Here is a 15,771-nt window from a genome sequence, read left to right on the forward strand (position 1 = left end):
ATCCATAAAATTTCCAACCTATAAAAAAACTGCAAGGCTAAAATAAATGTTCAGTCCTTGATTATATATGTTCAATAATTCATGCATGAGCCTGACAGCCTGACATCATGGTCTAGTTGCTCCAAAAAACATGAGCAATCAACCAATGCAAGTATTCTTCTGCAATTTGCTTCTCATAATATAGTCCATGATGACTGAATGTTCTACCTACAAAGACTTGGCCAAATCCCTGTTGGAGCATTCGATCGTTTCTTCCCAGATTTTTTTGTGGGACTCACATCAGGCTGGCAATCCATGGCGGCCGCCGGCCGGCACCTTCCTGCCGCCACGCCCCTAGCCTTGCATGGCCGCCATAGGACGGGACGTGAACAGGAGGGGTTGCCGCCCCTCGAGCTCGCCATGGCCACGCCGCAACGACTTCGCCCAACCTCCCAACGCTACTCCTCGAGCTCACCTTTGTCGTGCCACCGCCCGCCTAAACCTTGCCCCTGACCTATGCTACCCCTCAAGCTCCCACTACGGCCCGTGCATCTCTAGTGCTGCCTCCGCACGTGCTTCATGCTGCAGCCCGCACGTCCGTGGTGCCGCAGCTCGCAGTCGTCACCACTAGTGTTGGTCATGGTGAACATGACCGGGTTGACGACGAAGAACAGCACAAATCAAGCTTCCTGATGCCGAGCGTGAGCTCCCTGCAACCCAAACTGAGCTTCAGACACAAAGCTCGAGCTCTTCGCTTCCCAAATCGATCTTTCGGATGCCAAGCTTGAGCTCCCCGCTACCTGTGAGGATGGACTAGAAGGGCACAACTACCGCCGCCCGCGGCGTCGGCGCAGGAAGAGGAAGTGGCAACTCCCTCAACGCTTGCGCTCTGCAGCCACTGCAGCCATGGCCTTGCACCATAGATTTCTTGTATCCTGCATCACTGGGGGAGTTGAGGGAGGGGGAATCGTCACCAGTGCCTTCAGCCGCCGTCACCTGCAGCAATTTGCACTGGAAGCAAAGGGGCTGCCAGAAAGAGGAGCGGTAGGCTCGCCGCTTGCCGGTTTTGCTTGGCTTGGGCTCACGAAGGGAGTGCAGGACGAGAAAGAAAGAAGACAACAAGAGAGAGAAAAATGAACTACGGCAGCTTAACTCCTAGGATTGCGGGTTGATTACGAAAAAGTTAAGGGACTTTTTTTGCAAAATAACCATGACGGTTGAAAGAAACAACCGCACTTTAATATTAGGTATAGGTATAGATTACTATAAAGATCGAAAACATTTGAAAACTTTTCTCACTCGAATCGGGACCACCGTACTCCTTATGCCGCACCCACGTGTCATGTATTTAAGAAAGATGATAGGGTGCAGACCCATCAAAATCGCGAGATGGGGGATGTTTCTGCCGAAAACCAATTACTTTTTTTCACCGCGAGTGCTCCTTACCCACTGCTATACTCACATTCTCCCTGACCCCCGCTCCCTGCCGTCGCGCCACCGGACTCCTCCCCACTGTGCTCCCCTCTGCCCTCGTCGGAAGTCCTCCCCGCCTCGCTCCTCTCCGAGAAATTTTGATATTTGACACTCAATATGCGCACTGGATTTTGACATCCAATTTGCACTATCACGAGGACCCTCAACAGCCAGAACCCTCCCATGATGAGATGGACCAAATCTAGCACCTTCTCTGGCATCAACTGAGCCATTCATCCGATTTACTGTAGGAATTAAACACCCACAAAGCATCACAAGGCACAGCAATCCCAGGAGGCTGACACTTGCAACCTTGTTTGCCTTCCTAGCCTTCTTGGCAGGTGGCTTTGCTACAGCAGGTGCTGGCTGCTGGGGTTTCAGCCGAGGGATTGGCATGAGTGGTATCTGCGATCCATGCATGGCATACGCCGGGTGCATCCATGGCATCGGCAAAGGGTACACGGCGGGGTACAATGGCATCGGCGGCGGCGGGGCGGCTCCGGCACCACCCAGCTGCTGCTTGAGAGCGGCGTTCTCAGCGGTGATGCAGGAGATCCTGGTGCAGAGGTCGGCGATGGTGGCCTGCATGGCCTTCACCTTACCCTCCAGCTCCTCCATGTATTCCTTCTTCCTTTGCCGTAACAGGTGTGCGCTCTCGCGGTTGCGCACCAGCCGCGCGCGCTGCTTCATTTCGTCCTCCTCCCCTTTCTCCTTGCTGATGCCATCCGTACCGCTCGCCCTCCTCAAAGACGAAGTTGTCACCATCAACAGGCACCTGAAATTCGGGGAAGGGGAGGTCCGCAAAGGGGTCCGGCATGGCCGACGCGAGGAGGGTCGGCTCCACCATTGGCTTCGCCTTCGCCGATCAGATCACGGCTGACGTATGCGCATACACGACGCCGAGGAAGTTGCGGTGTTGGGTCTCATTGGGTCAGATCGTGGTTGCGGAAGCATGCAGGGTTCGCCAGAAAAAAAGTAGGGACTAGGGGAATTGGTCATCGGAATCTGTGGGGGCCGGGCGTGGTGGGGGCCGGGCAGGGAGCACTTGGCGCGAGCAGTGGGGCTTGGGCGCGCGGATGGCAGGAGAAAGGCATTTGGTCTTTTTCCATCCTGATTCACGCTGGCACGGGTGAGTTGGTATGCCACATCAGTGAAAATAGCAAATATGTTGCTTCGTTTATAGAGGGATGGCAAATATGTAAATGCATCCGTAAGGATGGCAAATGGAGAGGTGACATCTGTAAGGATAGCAAATAGTTAAATATCCCGCGGTAGTAGTAGCATTGTATATGAGATGGGGACAGGGATGACGATGCACCGAGGTGGGGCCACACCGCCACAGTCGCATCCTCTTGGTGCATCACCGACCGCGTGGCCGTGCCCTTCCGCCATGAGCGCTGCCGGTAGCAAGAGGATCTATGGGACACCGGAAGGGGCCAGCGCACAGAGGCCACATTGCCAAGGCCCAGCGGCTGCCCGCCTCCTCTTGGCCCCGTGTGCCGCTGCCGCCACTAAGCCGATGCAGCTGGAGGGAGGCTAGCACAAAGAGGTCGCCCCTACAGCCTTGGTCCAACAACCCGGCATGGTCATGGATGCACTTTGTCCCAGCCGTGCCGCCTCCTCAGGGCAAACCGGCACTACTACACCGCCTCGCTCTGTTCGGCCACGCAGCGCGCCTGCCTGGTGGGGAGAGGAGGACGTTTGGGATCTGGAGATGCAGTGCGTGCAGGGGCAGTATGGAGAGGAGGAGCAGGAGAGGCCGCGAGCGGGTCGAGTGGGAGAGCTCAGCGGAGATGGAGCCATCGGGGGAGATGGCGAGGGAGCCAGCGGCGTGTCGAGCGAGTGCGCGGCGCGGGTCCACGCGCGCTTGCAGAAGGTCAGGGGAGGTCATGGCAAGGAGGAGGAGAAGCGACAGCCGGTGGGGGATGGATGGATCTGGGGACTGGAGGGCGGTAGGTGCGGCGGCTAGTTTGGGGCGTGGGTGAGGCAGAGTGGGGAGGAGAGGAAGCGAGCGGAGGGAGGAGAGAGAGGGAGAGGAGGGAGGAGTGTATCGGACGACTAAAAATTAATTTATGGTGGGACGAAGCAGACCGAAAGGCACGACGTACGAAAAAACATGGCCTTTTCATTTTTTTAATAGTACAGATATAGATATAAACTTAAGTAGTATTGGTGGAGTGCGTCTAACTTTTCCCTTAGGTAGAGAACTTATGTTGTCTATTAAACTCTACTTAAACAAACATAAACCAGTAGAAAACTAACTATTAGTCTCGATTGGGAAGGAGCATATCTCTCCAATGCCTAACTGGAACTAATTATTCGAGACAAAAGGAGGTCCTTTAGTCCTGGGTCCTTTAGTCCCGATTGGGAAAAAAAATAAAAAACACCGTGCCGGCAGCCCACCCCCGCCCCTCCGCCCCGCCACTGCCCGCCGCCGCCACACGCCCCTCCGCCCCGCTGCCACCAGCCTCCTCCCGCGCCCACCTCCACGCCGCCCGCCGCTTGGCCTCTGCCGCCGCTCTCCGCTTGGCCTCCGCCCGCCGCCCGCCGCTTGGCCTCCCACCTACGCTCGCGCGCCGCCACCTGCCCTCATCCCACTGCCGCTCCTCACTGCCAGTGCGAGGCGAGTAGTGGGGGAAGGGGAGGGGTAGTAGAGGGGGAGGGGGCGGCGGTGGAGAAGCAGTGGAGGAGAGTAGTGGAGAGAAGAGGAGAGGGATGAGGAGATGAGGAGAGCACAGTGGAGAGAAAGAGTGGGTGGATAAGGAAGACGCTGGTAGGGAGGATAAGAAGGTCAAGGGCGATGCCTCGAGGGCCGCGTGGCCCCTTTTGTCCAGGTTGGTCCAACCGAGACAAAAGCCTCCCGGTTGGAATTTTTAACCGGGACAAAAGGGGGCGTCCGTGCCAGATCTTTTCAACCGGAATTAAAGCCTCTCCTATCGTTGTTCTTCCAGTTCCTCTTTTTTGACCCGGAACTAAAGCCACTTTAATCACGGATCCAATGTTAACCATGACAAAAGGGGTAGGATGGAAGGTCAGTTCTCTAGTAGTGATACGATGTTACAATAGGCTCTTTGTGATATATGCATACTTTGCTTGGGATGGTGGAAGCAAGAGAGAATGTTTGACTGCATGCCACCTGCAGAAGGAGAAATGGAAGCTTCCTATAGTTTTTGGGGACGCCGAAGGAGACTGCGTGGGGATGCTGAAACGATGATGATGCAGAATTTTTCGCTGCCTCCTAAGTTTTGTACCTGACTATAACTCTTTCAGATATTTAGCCAATTTTTGCGCACTTTTTATGACTGTTTCGATCATTTATTTCCTTTTGTTCGATTAATTCTGCTACTTCATGTTATATTGGAATTTTAATTATTATCTTATCATGATATCTGGATGGGTTTAATTGTTTTCTTCTACGTATAAGTTGACTAAGTCCTTTTTTTCCCCTACTACGTGTGTTCTATGAAAATAAAAGGCATGTTTAATAGATTTTAAAAAAACATGTGCGTGTCGCACGTGCACTTTACTAAGTTAACATGAAAAAAATTGTAAAATCCGCTCAAAAAATTATTTGACCACTCCACTTGGATTTTACGATTTCAAAGTATTACCTGGCAAATGCCTACTCCTATTAGACTTTGTCGCAAAAACCACCTGCCTCACATTTGCTCAACTTATTTACCCTTTTTCCGCAGCATCTCTTTTGGTTCTTCGGTCATCCAGAGGTGTATATTCTCATTCTGCCTGGATTCGGTATTATTAGTCATATCAGGTAGAGGAGGTAGGATGGGCTGTTAGTCAGATCTAGTATGTACTATAGTTGGAGTAGGCGGTTCTCCTAGGCTTCCCTCATCTGGGATCCCCGCTAACATGAAACCACTGCAACCCATGTTATCTGAGTTAAGTTTATTCTGGTTGTTGGAGTATGCTTAGTCATCATGTTTGTGTTGAAATTATTTTATGTTACTACTGTGCCTAAGCTTTTCATATATGATTATTCCGGTGAAAACCATACAAAAATGTTAGACACCGATAGAAATATATATATTTGAGAAAAGACTACATCAACGGCTAATAGGCGAGTAGAATCATCTTAGTGCACGTGTGGTAAGGTTGTTAGGGTGGGCTGTTAAAAAAATAACATACTCCTCCATTCATAAAAGATTACAATTCTAATTTTATCCTAAGTCAAATAATCTCAAGTTTGACTGAGTTAATACAAAAATATATATAGACTTATGATACCAATTAAGTACCACTACAATTAAGTACCACTAGATAGGTTAAAAAATATATTTTCATAGTATAACCATTTTGTGTCATAAAAGTTCTGTCATAAAAGTTGATATCATTCGTTATCAATTTGATCAAACTTGGAATAGTTTGACTTAGGAAGAAATTAGAATTATATTCTTTTTAGGGAGTATATTTTTTAAATAATGGATAGACATCCTACCTCTATATCAACACGTGGATATACATAGCCAAAAGTTACAGGAATTCATAGAATCTAAATTTCAAAATAAGGGAACACAAGAAAAAAAAACAAGATATAAAGCTAGGAGACAAAAAAACAAAATAGAAAGCTAGAAGACTAAGAAAGAGTTAGAAATGCTAAATTTCAAACTTCTTCTATGTCCTTGCTTCAAATTTGCTTTATACTTGTCCATCAACAAATTTCCACGTCACTTGTCTAGTTAGAAACTCTTGATGTCCGAAATGTCCTGCAAGAAAACAGTTATTTGATGCTTGACGATCCATATCGCATAGAAACAGCATTGAGTCGATATTGATCATGGCCTCAAGAAACCTCTCATCACACCCACTGAACAACCTCTGCCAGAATTCTGCCATGGCGATGCAACAGCTTCAACATCCCAAGGACGGGCAAGCATGCCAACCCCACAACCATAGCCTAACCGCCACACAACATCGATAAGGGATCCTTCACAACGATGTCATCAGCAAGAAAAATGGCATCCACAAAAGTGGTCATCGCGGTTTCAACTAGTCAAAGCACGGTGTTCACATGGAGGATCGAGGGAGTACATGATCGAATCCAAATACTCCCTCCATTTTTATTTATAAGGTGCACACGCATATCAATATTTTTGACCAATAATTTGACTATTATTTTTTTATAATATAAACTCTATAATAATTTGACCATAATTATAGCTTTATAACCATAAACAATATAATATAAAATACATAAATGGTCAAAGTGTTATTTGGAAAATCATGCCAATCGTACCATAGCTTATAAACATAGATGGAGGGAGTAACAATATGATACATATGGTGATTTTTGTAATACCCTACAAATTGAGATAGAATTTGGACCAATTCGAAGCCGTAGATGAGGTGGTTCCATCTTCCATGGTGCATGTAAGTGGCGAGGCGAAGCAGAGCAAAAGCGAACATGGAGAACGACCTGAAACGTCGGCTGAACAACAGCATAAACAAATAAACAGAGGCAGGGCACCCTTTTGCTTCTACTTCTGCTGGTAATATATTACTCGGTAAACTACATTTAACTACGGGAGTAAGGCTATCTTTTTTCTGGTTACCATTATGTTTCATGTCAAGATCCTAGTAAAGTTCCACGAAGAAACCTTCGTGTCAGATACATAGCCACTTTTGCAGCACAACTACTCAGCTGGAGCCATGTTCGAGCACCACGGTTGAGATGATTCCAAGGTGTACATAAGCGGTGAGGCGAGGCGGATAGATCCAGTAGGCATGGAAAAAAAATGTTAAACATCAGCTGCAAGACAAATAGATATGAAGATGAGTCATTGCCCCAGGGGCAAAAAACTAGGAAGAGGTCAGACTACACTTTGCTTCAACTTCTGTTGGGAATATAGTACTTCCTACAAACTACCATACCAATAAGAGAATCTCGGGTCTTGGCTAACATTTTCTGCGTATTATTGTTCTTTATCTCAAACGAATGACTCAGACCCACTTGGAGCCACAACACCACAAGTACTGTATCGACCTCGACCGGTTCTCAGATTCCAATGCATCAAAAGATCAACATCAACCACAAGTTTCACAAACGTTAAACGGTGGTTGCACCCAACTTTAAATGAGGAACAAGAAACATCGATCAAGTCATGGTAATATTGCAAAAAAACAAAAGAGATCATGTCATACTGGCTAATAAGGGAGACAAAATGGGAGGAACCGTTTCCAAAGTTGAATTGTGCATAAATGTGACTTCCTTCTGTGGACTCAGATAGGACAGGTTTCTTTTTCCAGATCCATTATGCCTTTCTCAAAGAGAACGTGTTATACTATAGTGTGACAGGAAAAGAAAAAACTTCAGCTACGTCTGAAAAGGTAAACAAAGCTCTGATCTGATCCTGTTTTCAGTCGTTGAAGGTTCTCTTTCTTTTAGAATCCCAATTCAGAGAGCAAACAACTGCAAACAAAGACGAAGATTCTTCTTTCCCTTAATGATCTTTTTATTCATAATTTTAAGTTCCTCAATGTGGAAGACTAGGCACAAAAAGATTCTTAATTTACTATCTCACAGTTCATATATTTATTTGATTTGAGAATATTTCCATCTAAATGATTATACTTGTTGGGGGTGCGCCTTAGGTGGACTAAGGCTAGAGACCCCCATTGTGTGTAGAAGATACCCGAAAAGGGGGGCTAAGGGCCTGATTGTAAGGATTAGGGACTCATTTGTGACGCCTAAGGACCTAATATTAAACCCCACTAATGGAATAAATGTAAATAACCTTCACCTCCTTCACCCTATAAAAGAAGCCCAAGGGGTGGGAGGAAGGACTCTTGGCCATTTGCTCATTCGGTCACTTGTCTCAACTGGTTATCTTTCTCTAGTCCGAAGCTAAGAAAGAGCTCATTCTGTGTTGTGATCTTACTCTTCCCGAGACCAGATCCCAACATTTGGCGCCCACCATGTTTCGATATGAAATAAAATTCACGAACACCATAAGAAACAAAGAGATTATAACCGATTGAAGCGAAACTGACAGTCCACTTTGTATTTTGCCTAAAGCTACCCAGAGTGACACGACGTCACTCAGCAGCATCGAAATACTGAGCAACTCAAGTCGGCAGCCTGAAGCTGTAAGCTCTCGCGACGTGCCAGCGTCACGAAATTGTTAACCTCGAGTTCCAAGCCATCGACTGAAGTTGAACTCTATCGAAGCTAGGCACATGCATGCAGGCAGGCACACATGCAAGCACGCATACCAGCGTCCCGAAGTTGCGTCACGAAGCCAGGCACGCATGCAAGCACACCAAGAGTTGCAAGCAGATGCACTTGAAGGCAGCCGAAGCCCACGGAGGCCATCGGTTTCGAGATAAGCCACGGGCACAGGCTGACCGAGACGGCGGGGCTGTCGGTGTCCTGCACTTGGAAGCGTGAATGAGAGAGACTCCCCGCGCCGGAGCGACCCACTGAAGGACGGCAAGCCCAGCTCCACCGTGTAGCATGTACTAACTGACCAACCTGCAAAGGATTCAAGTGTTCATCGCCCTTTGGGCCACTTCAGGGGATTCGTCAATTCATAGTTTGGACTGCAGATCACCACCAGAGTTTTCCTTGTCTCCTTTCTGTTGGCACGAAAGGGAATTGTCTGCCCTGGCCTACAAGCCCGCCCACGTACATGCAGGGTACTGCTACACTGCTTGTTCTTATCCTGACACAGACCAAAGGTCGAGCTCCCTCGTTCGTGCCCGAAGCAGTTAGCTATCCCGAAGCTGTTAACCTCGAGCTCTGACGACAAGTGCGCGCCTGGCTGTCGGTGGCGTCCCTTGCCTCGCAGCGCACCGGAAGGAGAGACGACAAGTGGATCCCCGGCCCTACGAGGCACTGAAACTGAGAGCAGCATCGGACATGGTGGTCGTACGGGTCGATCTGGATTGTTCATCCCTGCGTCATGCATCTGCTATAGATGTCAAAATACTGAACGACGTGGCTGCACCAAGATAATATCCTGTCACTGCTTCCACGACAATTCGGTAGGCCGTTTAACAGACAATTCGGTAGGCCATTTAACAGAGCGAGTCCCAGATAGTGAGCCATTTGGCCCGCGGCCCGTGGGTCGGCCCACGGTACGGGTTTTTGGCCCGGTCCAAGCACGGCCCGCCACAGCAGCCTTGCAGGCGGGGCCGGCCCGGCCTACACCACGGGCCAGGCCTGGGCCGCTGCCTCAGCCCGTGGGCTGGCACGGGCACGGCCTGGCCCATAGGCCCGTGGGCCAGCAACGGCCGGCACGGCCTGTTAAGGCCTGCCTCGGCCCGTCGTCCGCAGGCCGTGTAAAACCCCGGCCAAAACCCTACCCCCCGCGTCCCCGCCTCCCGCATCGAGCTGCCTCGCCGCCCTCGCCCTCTCTCAGTCTCTCTCGGCCTCTCCCCGCAGCGCTCCCCCCGGCTCGTCGCCTCCTCCCTCGACGCCTCCACCTCGGCGCCTCCTCCCCTCTCAGATCCGGCGTCCTCGCCCGCCGCCGGCTCGCCGGTCGCCCCTCCGCCTCCCTCCCCGTAACCCCGCTCCTCCCCTAGCCCCTCCGCCTCCCTCCCCGGCTCCTCCCCCCGACCCCTCGCAGATCCGCCACTCTCTGGTTCCCGACCGTTGCGGTTCGCCTTCTCCGGCTCCGGGCTCCGGCTGCGCAGGTAAACAACCTTCTCTCTTTCCTCTTCTTCTTCCGACCCCTCGCAGATCCGCCTCCCTCACTTTTCTCCTCTTGCAGGTCTCCTAAGGGGGCCGCGCGTCGTTGAGGAACGGAGCCGCCGAGGCGACGACGTCAACGGCGCCGGGCTCGAGGGTGTGGTCCGGGTGTGCTCGAGGTCGAGGGCGAGGTGAGCGTGAGCATCTGAGCTCCTGTGTCCTGTCTTGATCTATGGCTTGCGCTCTGTTTTACTACTACTACTACTACTTGATCTATGTCTTATGCTCTGTAAGATTGATCTATGTTTTGTGCTCTGAGCCTCTGATAATACTACTACTTGTGATTGATCTATGTGTTGTGCTCTGTAAGATTGATCTATGTTTCCAACTCAAGTACAATCCTGATGGCTCTGTCCATATGTGGGAGTACAATCCTGGAACTCTGGTCAAATCGCGTATTTCACGCTGAGGTGTTGATGGGCTGGGCCGATAATGCATGAAAACATTGCTTTAGTTAGAAAACAAAACTAAGACAACAAGGCCCAGATCCTAAGCGAGGCCCAGAACCAGAGTGCCAGTGGCGGCTTTTTGGCGGGAGTGGCGCCCTCCTTCCCACCATTCCCCCTCCTCTTTTCCCCTTCTTCTGTTCCGCATCCTTGGCACAACTCGAGGAACGAACACCGTGCCGCTAGCGCCCGCACCGCGCCACAGCCCCGCTCCACCCACCAGCACCTCGCCTTGTTCTCTCCACTCGGTCTCGTGCGCCGTCCCTTCCTTTTGCCGCCTCGTGGATCCGAAGCCGCTGGCGCCTGGAACGCGAACTCCACGTCTCCACCCCCGCCTCCAACCCTGTCAGCTGAGGTCCTTCGGTTTTCCTGACATTTCCGCCCGCAAATGCAGTCCATGCTTCTTTTTATCTAACCTGAATTTCTCTGTTTTGTTAGGCACGGGCAGTTTTTGATCTGAGGATGGGAAGGGACGATGAGCAGGTTGACCCAATGGAGATTGACTGCCAGCAGAAGCTACAGGTAGAAGCCTCCACTGCCGTGCCGGAGGGGTTCAATGCCGACTACCTCCGAGTCTACTATGGTAAAGTGATTCGTTCCCTTTTAAAGCGTGGAATGGGGAAGATAAACTGAAACAGGATCCGTACCTCCTATATGTCCATAACCATGTGTTTTCTTTTGTTGTTGTTAATTCTGCACAAGGTTGTGATCTTGCATCTCACTGTAGAGGATCTGTGTGTTTCTTTTAATGAATTTGTGTTTTTTTCCCTGTTGTCTGTGATTGAGGCGTCTGAAAGATGTGGAAGCAATGTCTAATAGTTGCTTGCTACAAGAATTGTTCTTTAACTCCTTCCACTTTCTTGCAATTGTTTCCATACCCCTTTCCTTCAGACCTAGCACATTTTGTAATTCATCTTGTGTAATTAGACATGCTCTTTACCTGATTGAGGCTTTGCATTTAGAAACCTACTCAACTATGTAAGGATACTAGTTAAGTCTTCAATTTTTTGCTATTGCTTGTGCTAACTGCTAACAACCAGTGATACGATTGCAGGAAAGCTGTTCCCATACGGTGATTTCTTTAAATGGCTCTGCTATGGAAATGGTTCGTGCTCACATCCTGGTTCTTTGGTTAGGGTTAGGCTTACTCTCTGTCTATGTCTTGATTAACCCAAATTTTGTTTCTCTATAGATGGAAAGCACCCTGGATGTGATCAGTCATATGTTGGACGTCGGGAGTTTTCATTTACACTAGAGAATGACATCTACCTGCGGTTCCAGTCCTTTGATAGTGCTTCTGAATTGGAGAGTTCTATTAAGGAGAAGTGCCCTTTCAAGATTGATATTGGGCCTGTCTACAGCGTAGATGTATGATGCAACATCACTGAACATATCATTTTTTTCCTTCATTCTAATTTCCTACCTTACCCTCTGTTTGCTACTTCCTGATGAATTGTGGTTTTTGTGTAGCCTGCAAAGCGTCATGCTTATGCCCAATCTGGCAATAATGTCTTTGTACCTGTGGAAAGGGAACTAATTTTTGACATTGTAAGAATCTTGCATTTCTTTTCTTTCCCTTTTCATTCTATCTGTGCACGCTTTCTTGTGCAACTGCAAGCTGTCAACATTTTTATTCATCCCAGGATATATCTGATTATGATGATGTTCGCTACTGCTGCTCTGGAGCTGATGTCTGCTTGGACTGCTGGCCCTTAATGACCATTGCTATCAAAATTCTGGATACTTCGCTTAGAGGCATGTCATTTTATCATGCAATGAGTCATAACATGAACTACCCACTTTTGCAGATTTATCTGCACGACGTTCATATTTGCAGTTGGTTTACTTCTACTGTAGTATAATTTGTTTACTAACTATAATTGTTATTTGCAGATGATTTTGGTTTCAATCACATATTGTGGGTATACAGTGGCCGTCGTGGTGTCCATTGCTGGGTCTGTGATAGCAGAGCAAGAAAGTATGTTTGAATTAACTTCTATCTGTTTCTTATGTCTAATGATCCTAAAATACACCTGTGCTCTCCCGTTAGGCTCAGCAATGAACAAAGGGCTGCGGTTGCTGACTACTTTCGAGTCTACAAGGTGATGCTTCATCATTCATGACTTTAGATGCCATTTGTTATCCCCCTATGGAAATATATTTAACTCTATGAATCTATCTTAGGGTGGTGAAAACGCACTGAAGAAAGTATCCTTGGCTGGGCCTGTCCTCCATCCTTTCCTTGCGTATGTCTTAATTGTCTCGTCAATTTGTTTGTTCTACCAACACAAATAGAAGAGCTAAGTTGATTATTATGTAATTATGTGCCTGCAGACAGTCGTACACGGATGTTCTTGAAAGCTTCTTTGAAGATAAGTTGCTACTTAGCCAACAACTCTTTGCGTCAGAGGATAGATGTCAGAAGATACTTGATCTCATCCCTGATGAAAGTAAGAAAATGCGCCATAAGAAATGAACATTTGTCTGATATAGATGAAATCTACCATTTCTTGTTTTGCATGGCATAAATATGTTCATCATTCTGAAGTGGATTTCATTTCTAGATGTTGCTAGTGAGCTCCATGACAAGTGGCAGAGAAATAGATCAACATCTATTTCAAAGGAAGATGTCAATGCAGCCAGATGGAAGCAATTGAAGACGACCTTACAGTCAGGAAAGCACAAGGTTCATGTTTAATCTCCTGCAGTCCTATTCACTTTTGTTTGGACATTTGTCTGTTTAAATGTCTGTTTATCAATCACTATTTATTTCTTTTTATTTCATCATATTGTGTAATATTCCACATTTTCAATTACAGTTGCATCTGCTGATTCATGCTATTATGTTCTATATTACTAATTGTTATATGCTTCATGCTCAGGGGCTTCGGAGATGTGTGGAAGAGATTGTCTTCTTATACACATATCCTAGACTTGACATGGAGGTAAGGAAATTCATCAGTTGTATGTGTTTGCAGTAATATAACTATCGAAGGTTGTTCTCACTCCTAATCAACTTTATACATGTGCCAGGTATCAAAGCACATGAATCATTTACTAAAAGCTCCCTTTTGTATACACCCAAAGACAGGTAAAAAGTCATAATGCATTCAATTCCTGTTTTAGTTTGTAATGTGGTAATAAGGTGGCATCTCTCATCTCAAGAGAAGGTTATACATACATGTCCATTTGAAACCTCTAGACTGCAGAACAAATGGGGCACTTAACTGAACTATTCTAAGAAACAAATTTAGTTTATTTTGATGAGTCAACTTTACTATTCTAAGAACTGCTGGAAATTTTTGTCACACAATGCACCTTATTGCTGATAAATGATTGTTGTTTCTTTTTTAGGTCGTGTTTGTGTTCCAATTGATCCCAATAACTGCGAGGATTTTGATCCTACAGCTGTTCCTACTCTATCACAAGTATGGTCCATAACTCCATATGCCTAGCATGAATTAAGACCGTGCCCTGACATTTCATATTCTTCTGAGCATCATGGTACAATGCTGATCTGTGAAAGCTTACTTATACAGCTTTTAGGAGAGCTCAATGCTGCTAGTTTTCAGACAGATTCTGAAAATAGTAAGTGATTATGTATGCACCTTCCGTGATTTGTATTAAAGTGTATTATTTGTAATTGCAAAAAAGAGCATTGTAGTACCATGCAACCTTGCCTAATACACCCTCTTTGCATAATCCTTGTATGAGTTACAGATTGGGAAAGAACGTCCCTTGAGAAATCCATCAGGTTTTTCAGAACTTCGTTTCTGCAACCGCTGCTGAAAGCGTGCAAGGTATGAGTGGCAGTTCATTCATAGCAAGTATGTGGATAATTGAAACCTTGCAAAAGATCTTTGGCGGTAATATCTTAGGCAAATATAACATAACTTCTCCTCAAAAGTTAAAGCTATGCTTGAAACCATTTGATCTTGAGCTTGAACATATTCTTACCAAGAAATTAACGCTTTGCTATATCGGTATCCAGGACATTTACAAAGCCACGTGTCTGAATTTTATCTGGCCATGAAATTTTGCAGGAGGAACTGGAAAGCACGTACAATGCAAAGCTCCAGCAGTCCAAGAATTCCTTGAATTGGTAAAATCTACATGTGCAGGCACACCACAACTCGGTAGGCCAGTAACCCATATTTCCACCTGTGCGACCTCAATCAGCACCCACCAAGAGTATTTCAACTGAACACGAAGCTCTTTGCATGGAAGAATAGTCGATTATTCCATGATGCTGCCAGTTGGTGTTGTGCGTCCCGAAATTGTACCATGTCAGTTCCAAGCTATAGCCATCGAGTGCGATCAGAGTTTTCTTGTACTTGTGAGGATTTGCTGATGCCTACCTGTAGGCATATGTGGGTTTCATTGCTGGTCGACGGTGCCAAAGCTATACCCTGTAACTTGGGCTATATATATGTTGAGCAATTAAATTTAAAGAGAGAATCCAGATGCATGTTTTGGGTATTAAAGGGGTGTTATACATCCCACTAAATTTTAGCACCATCGGATGGTTGATACTAATAGGAAGTATTAAATATAGTTTAATTATAAAAATAATTGGAAGTATTAAATATAGTTTAATTATAAAAATAATTGAACAGATGGATTCATGGATTCGCGAGATGAAGCCTAATTAGGTCATGATTTGATAATGTGGCGCTACGGTAACTATTTGCTAATGATAGATTAATTAATCTTAATAGATGGTAACTATTTGCTAATGATAGATTAATTAATCTTAATAGATGGATTAATCTGTACAATTTTAGTCCTGATTAGTATTCGATCATGTTAATTAATCTTAATAGATGGATTAATTTGTACAATTAGTTTTGTAATTGGCTCATGTTTAGTCCTCCTAATTAGTATCCGAACATTCGATCGTGTTAAAGTTTAGGGGCTGTTTGGCACACAGGGGTTAAAATTTAGCCCCAGTCACATCGGATGTTTGATACTAATTAGGAGTATTAAATAGTGATTAATTACAAAACTAATTGCACAACCTCTTGCTAAATTGCGAGACGAATCTATTAAACCTAATTAGTTCATGATTTGACAATGTGATGGTACAGTAACCATTCGCTAATGATGGAGTAACCATTCGCTAATGATGGATTAATTAAGTTTAATAAATTTATCTCGCGATTTAGT

The 15,771-nt window shown here is 46.6% G+C and overlaps 2 protein-coding genes across 3 annotated transcripts; one reads left to right on the forward strand and one right to left on the reverse strand.

Annotated features, from left to right (window-relative positions):
* Nucleotides 1–1,437: 1,437 nt before the first annotated feature.
* LOC140223420 (bZIP transcription factor 60-like) lies at nucleotides 1,438–2,217 on the reverse strand. Its single transcript, XM_072295258.1, has one exon. It carries the CDS (start codon nucleotides 2,215–2,217, stop codon nucleotides 1,438–1,440), a length of 780 nt encoding a protein of 259 aa, XP_072151359.1.
* A 7,581-nt stretch (nucleotides 2,218–9,798) lies between these two features.
* Nucleotides 9,799–15,073, forward strand: LOC117864501 (uncharacterized). Of its 2 annotated transcripts, none has more exons than XM_034748628.2 (18): nucleotides 9,799–10,104; nucleotides 10,182–10,960; nucleotides 11,044–11,188; nucleotides 11,660–11,710; nucleotides 11,798–11,973; nucleotides 12,076–12,153; nucleotides 12,249–12,360; nucleotides 12,499–12,583; nucleotides 12,656–12,707; nucleotides 12,790–12,851; nucleotides 12,940–13,055; nucleotides 13,170–13,291; nucleotides 13,488–13,550; nucleotides 13,639–13,696; nucleotides 13,960–14,033; nucleotides 14,145–14,193; nucleotides 14,326–14,405; nucleotides 14,649–15,073. In XM_034748628.2, exons 3-18 carry the CDS (start codon nucleotides 11,068–11,070, stop codon nucleotides 14,709–14,711), a joined length of 1,362 nt encoding a protein of 453 aa, XP_034604519.1. In that variant the 5' UTR covers nucleotides 9,799–10,104; nucleotides 10,182–10,960; nucleotides 11,044–11,067; the 3' UTR covers nucleotides 14,712–15,073. The 2 variants fall into 2 exon arrangements, with proteins under 2 accessions (XP_034604519.1, XP_034604520.1); XM_034748629.2 differs by having other exon boundaries at nucleotides 10,182–10,290.
* Nucleotides 15,074–15,771: the final 698 nt, after the last annotated feature.

The sequence above is a fragment of the Setaria viridis genome, chromosome 7 (assembly GCF_005286985.2).
Source record: "Setaria viridis chromosome 7, Setaria_viridis_v4.0, whole genome shotgun sequence".
NCBI lineage: Eukaryota > Viridiplantae > Streptophyta > Magnoliopsida > Poales > Poaceae > Setaria > Setaria viridis.

Excerpts from the sequence above, each read along its gene's own strand:
- LOC140223420 (XM_072295258.1), bottom strand. The coding sequence starts at position 2,217 with ATGGTGACAACTTCGTCTTTGAGGAGGGCGAGCGGTACGGATGGCATC.
- LOC117864501 (XM_034748628.2), top strand. The coding sequence starts at position 11,068 with ATGGGAAGGGACGATGAGCAGGTTGACCCAATGGAGATTGACTGCCAG. Across the intron at positions 12,584-12,655 it reads TGTGATAGCAGAGCAAGAAA|GCTCAGCAATGAACAAAGGG; the intron begins GTATGTTTGAAT and ends CTCTCCCGTTAG. Across the intron at positions 13,292-13,487 it reads TACAGTCAGGAAAGCACAAG|GGGCTTCGGAGATGTGTGGA; the intron begins GTTCATGTTTAA and ends CTTCATGCTCAG.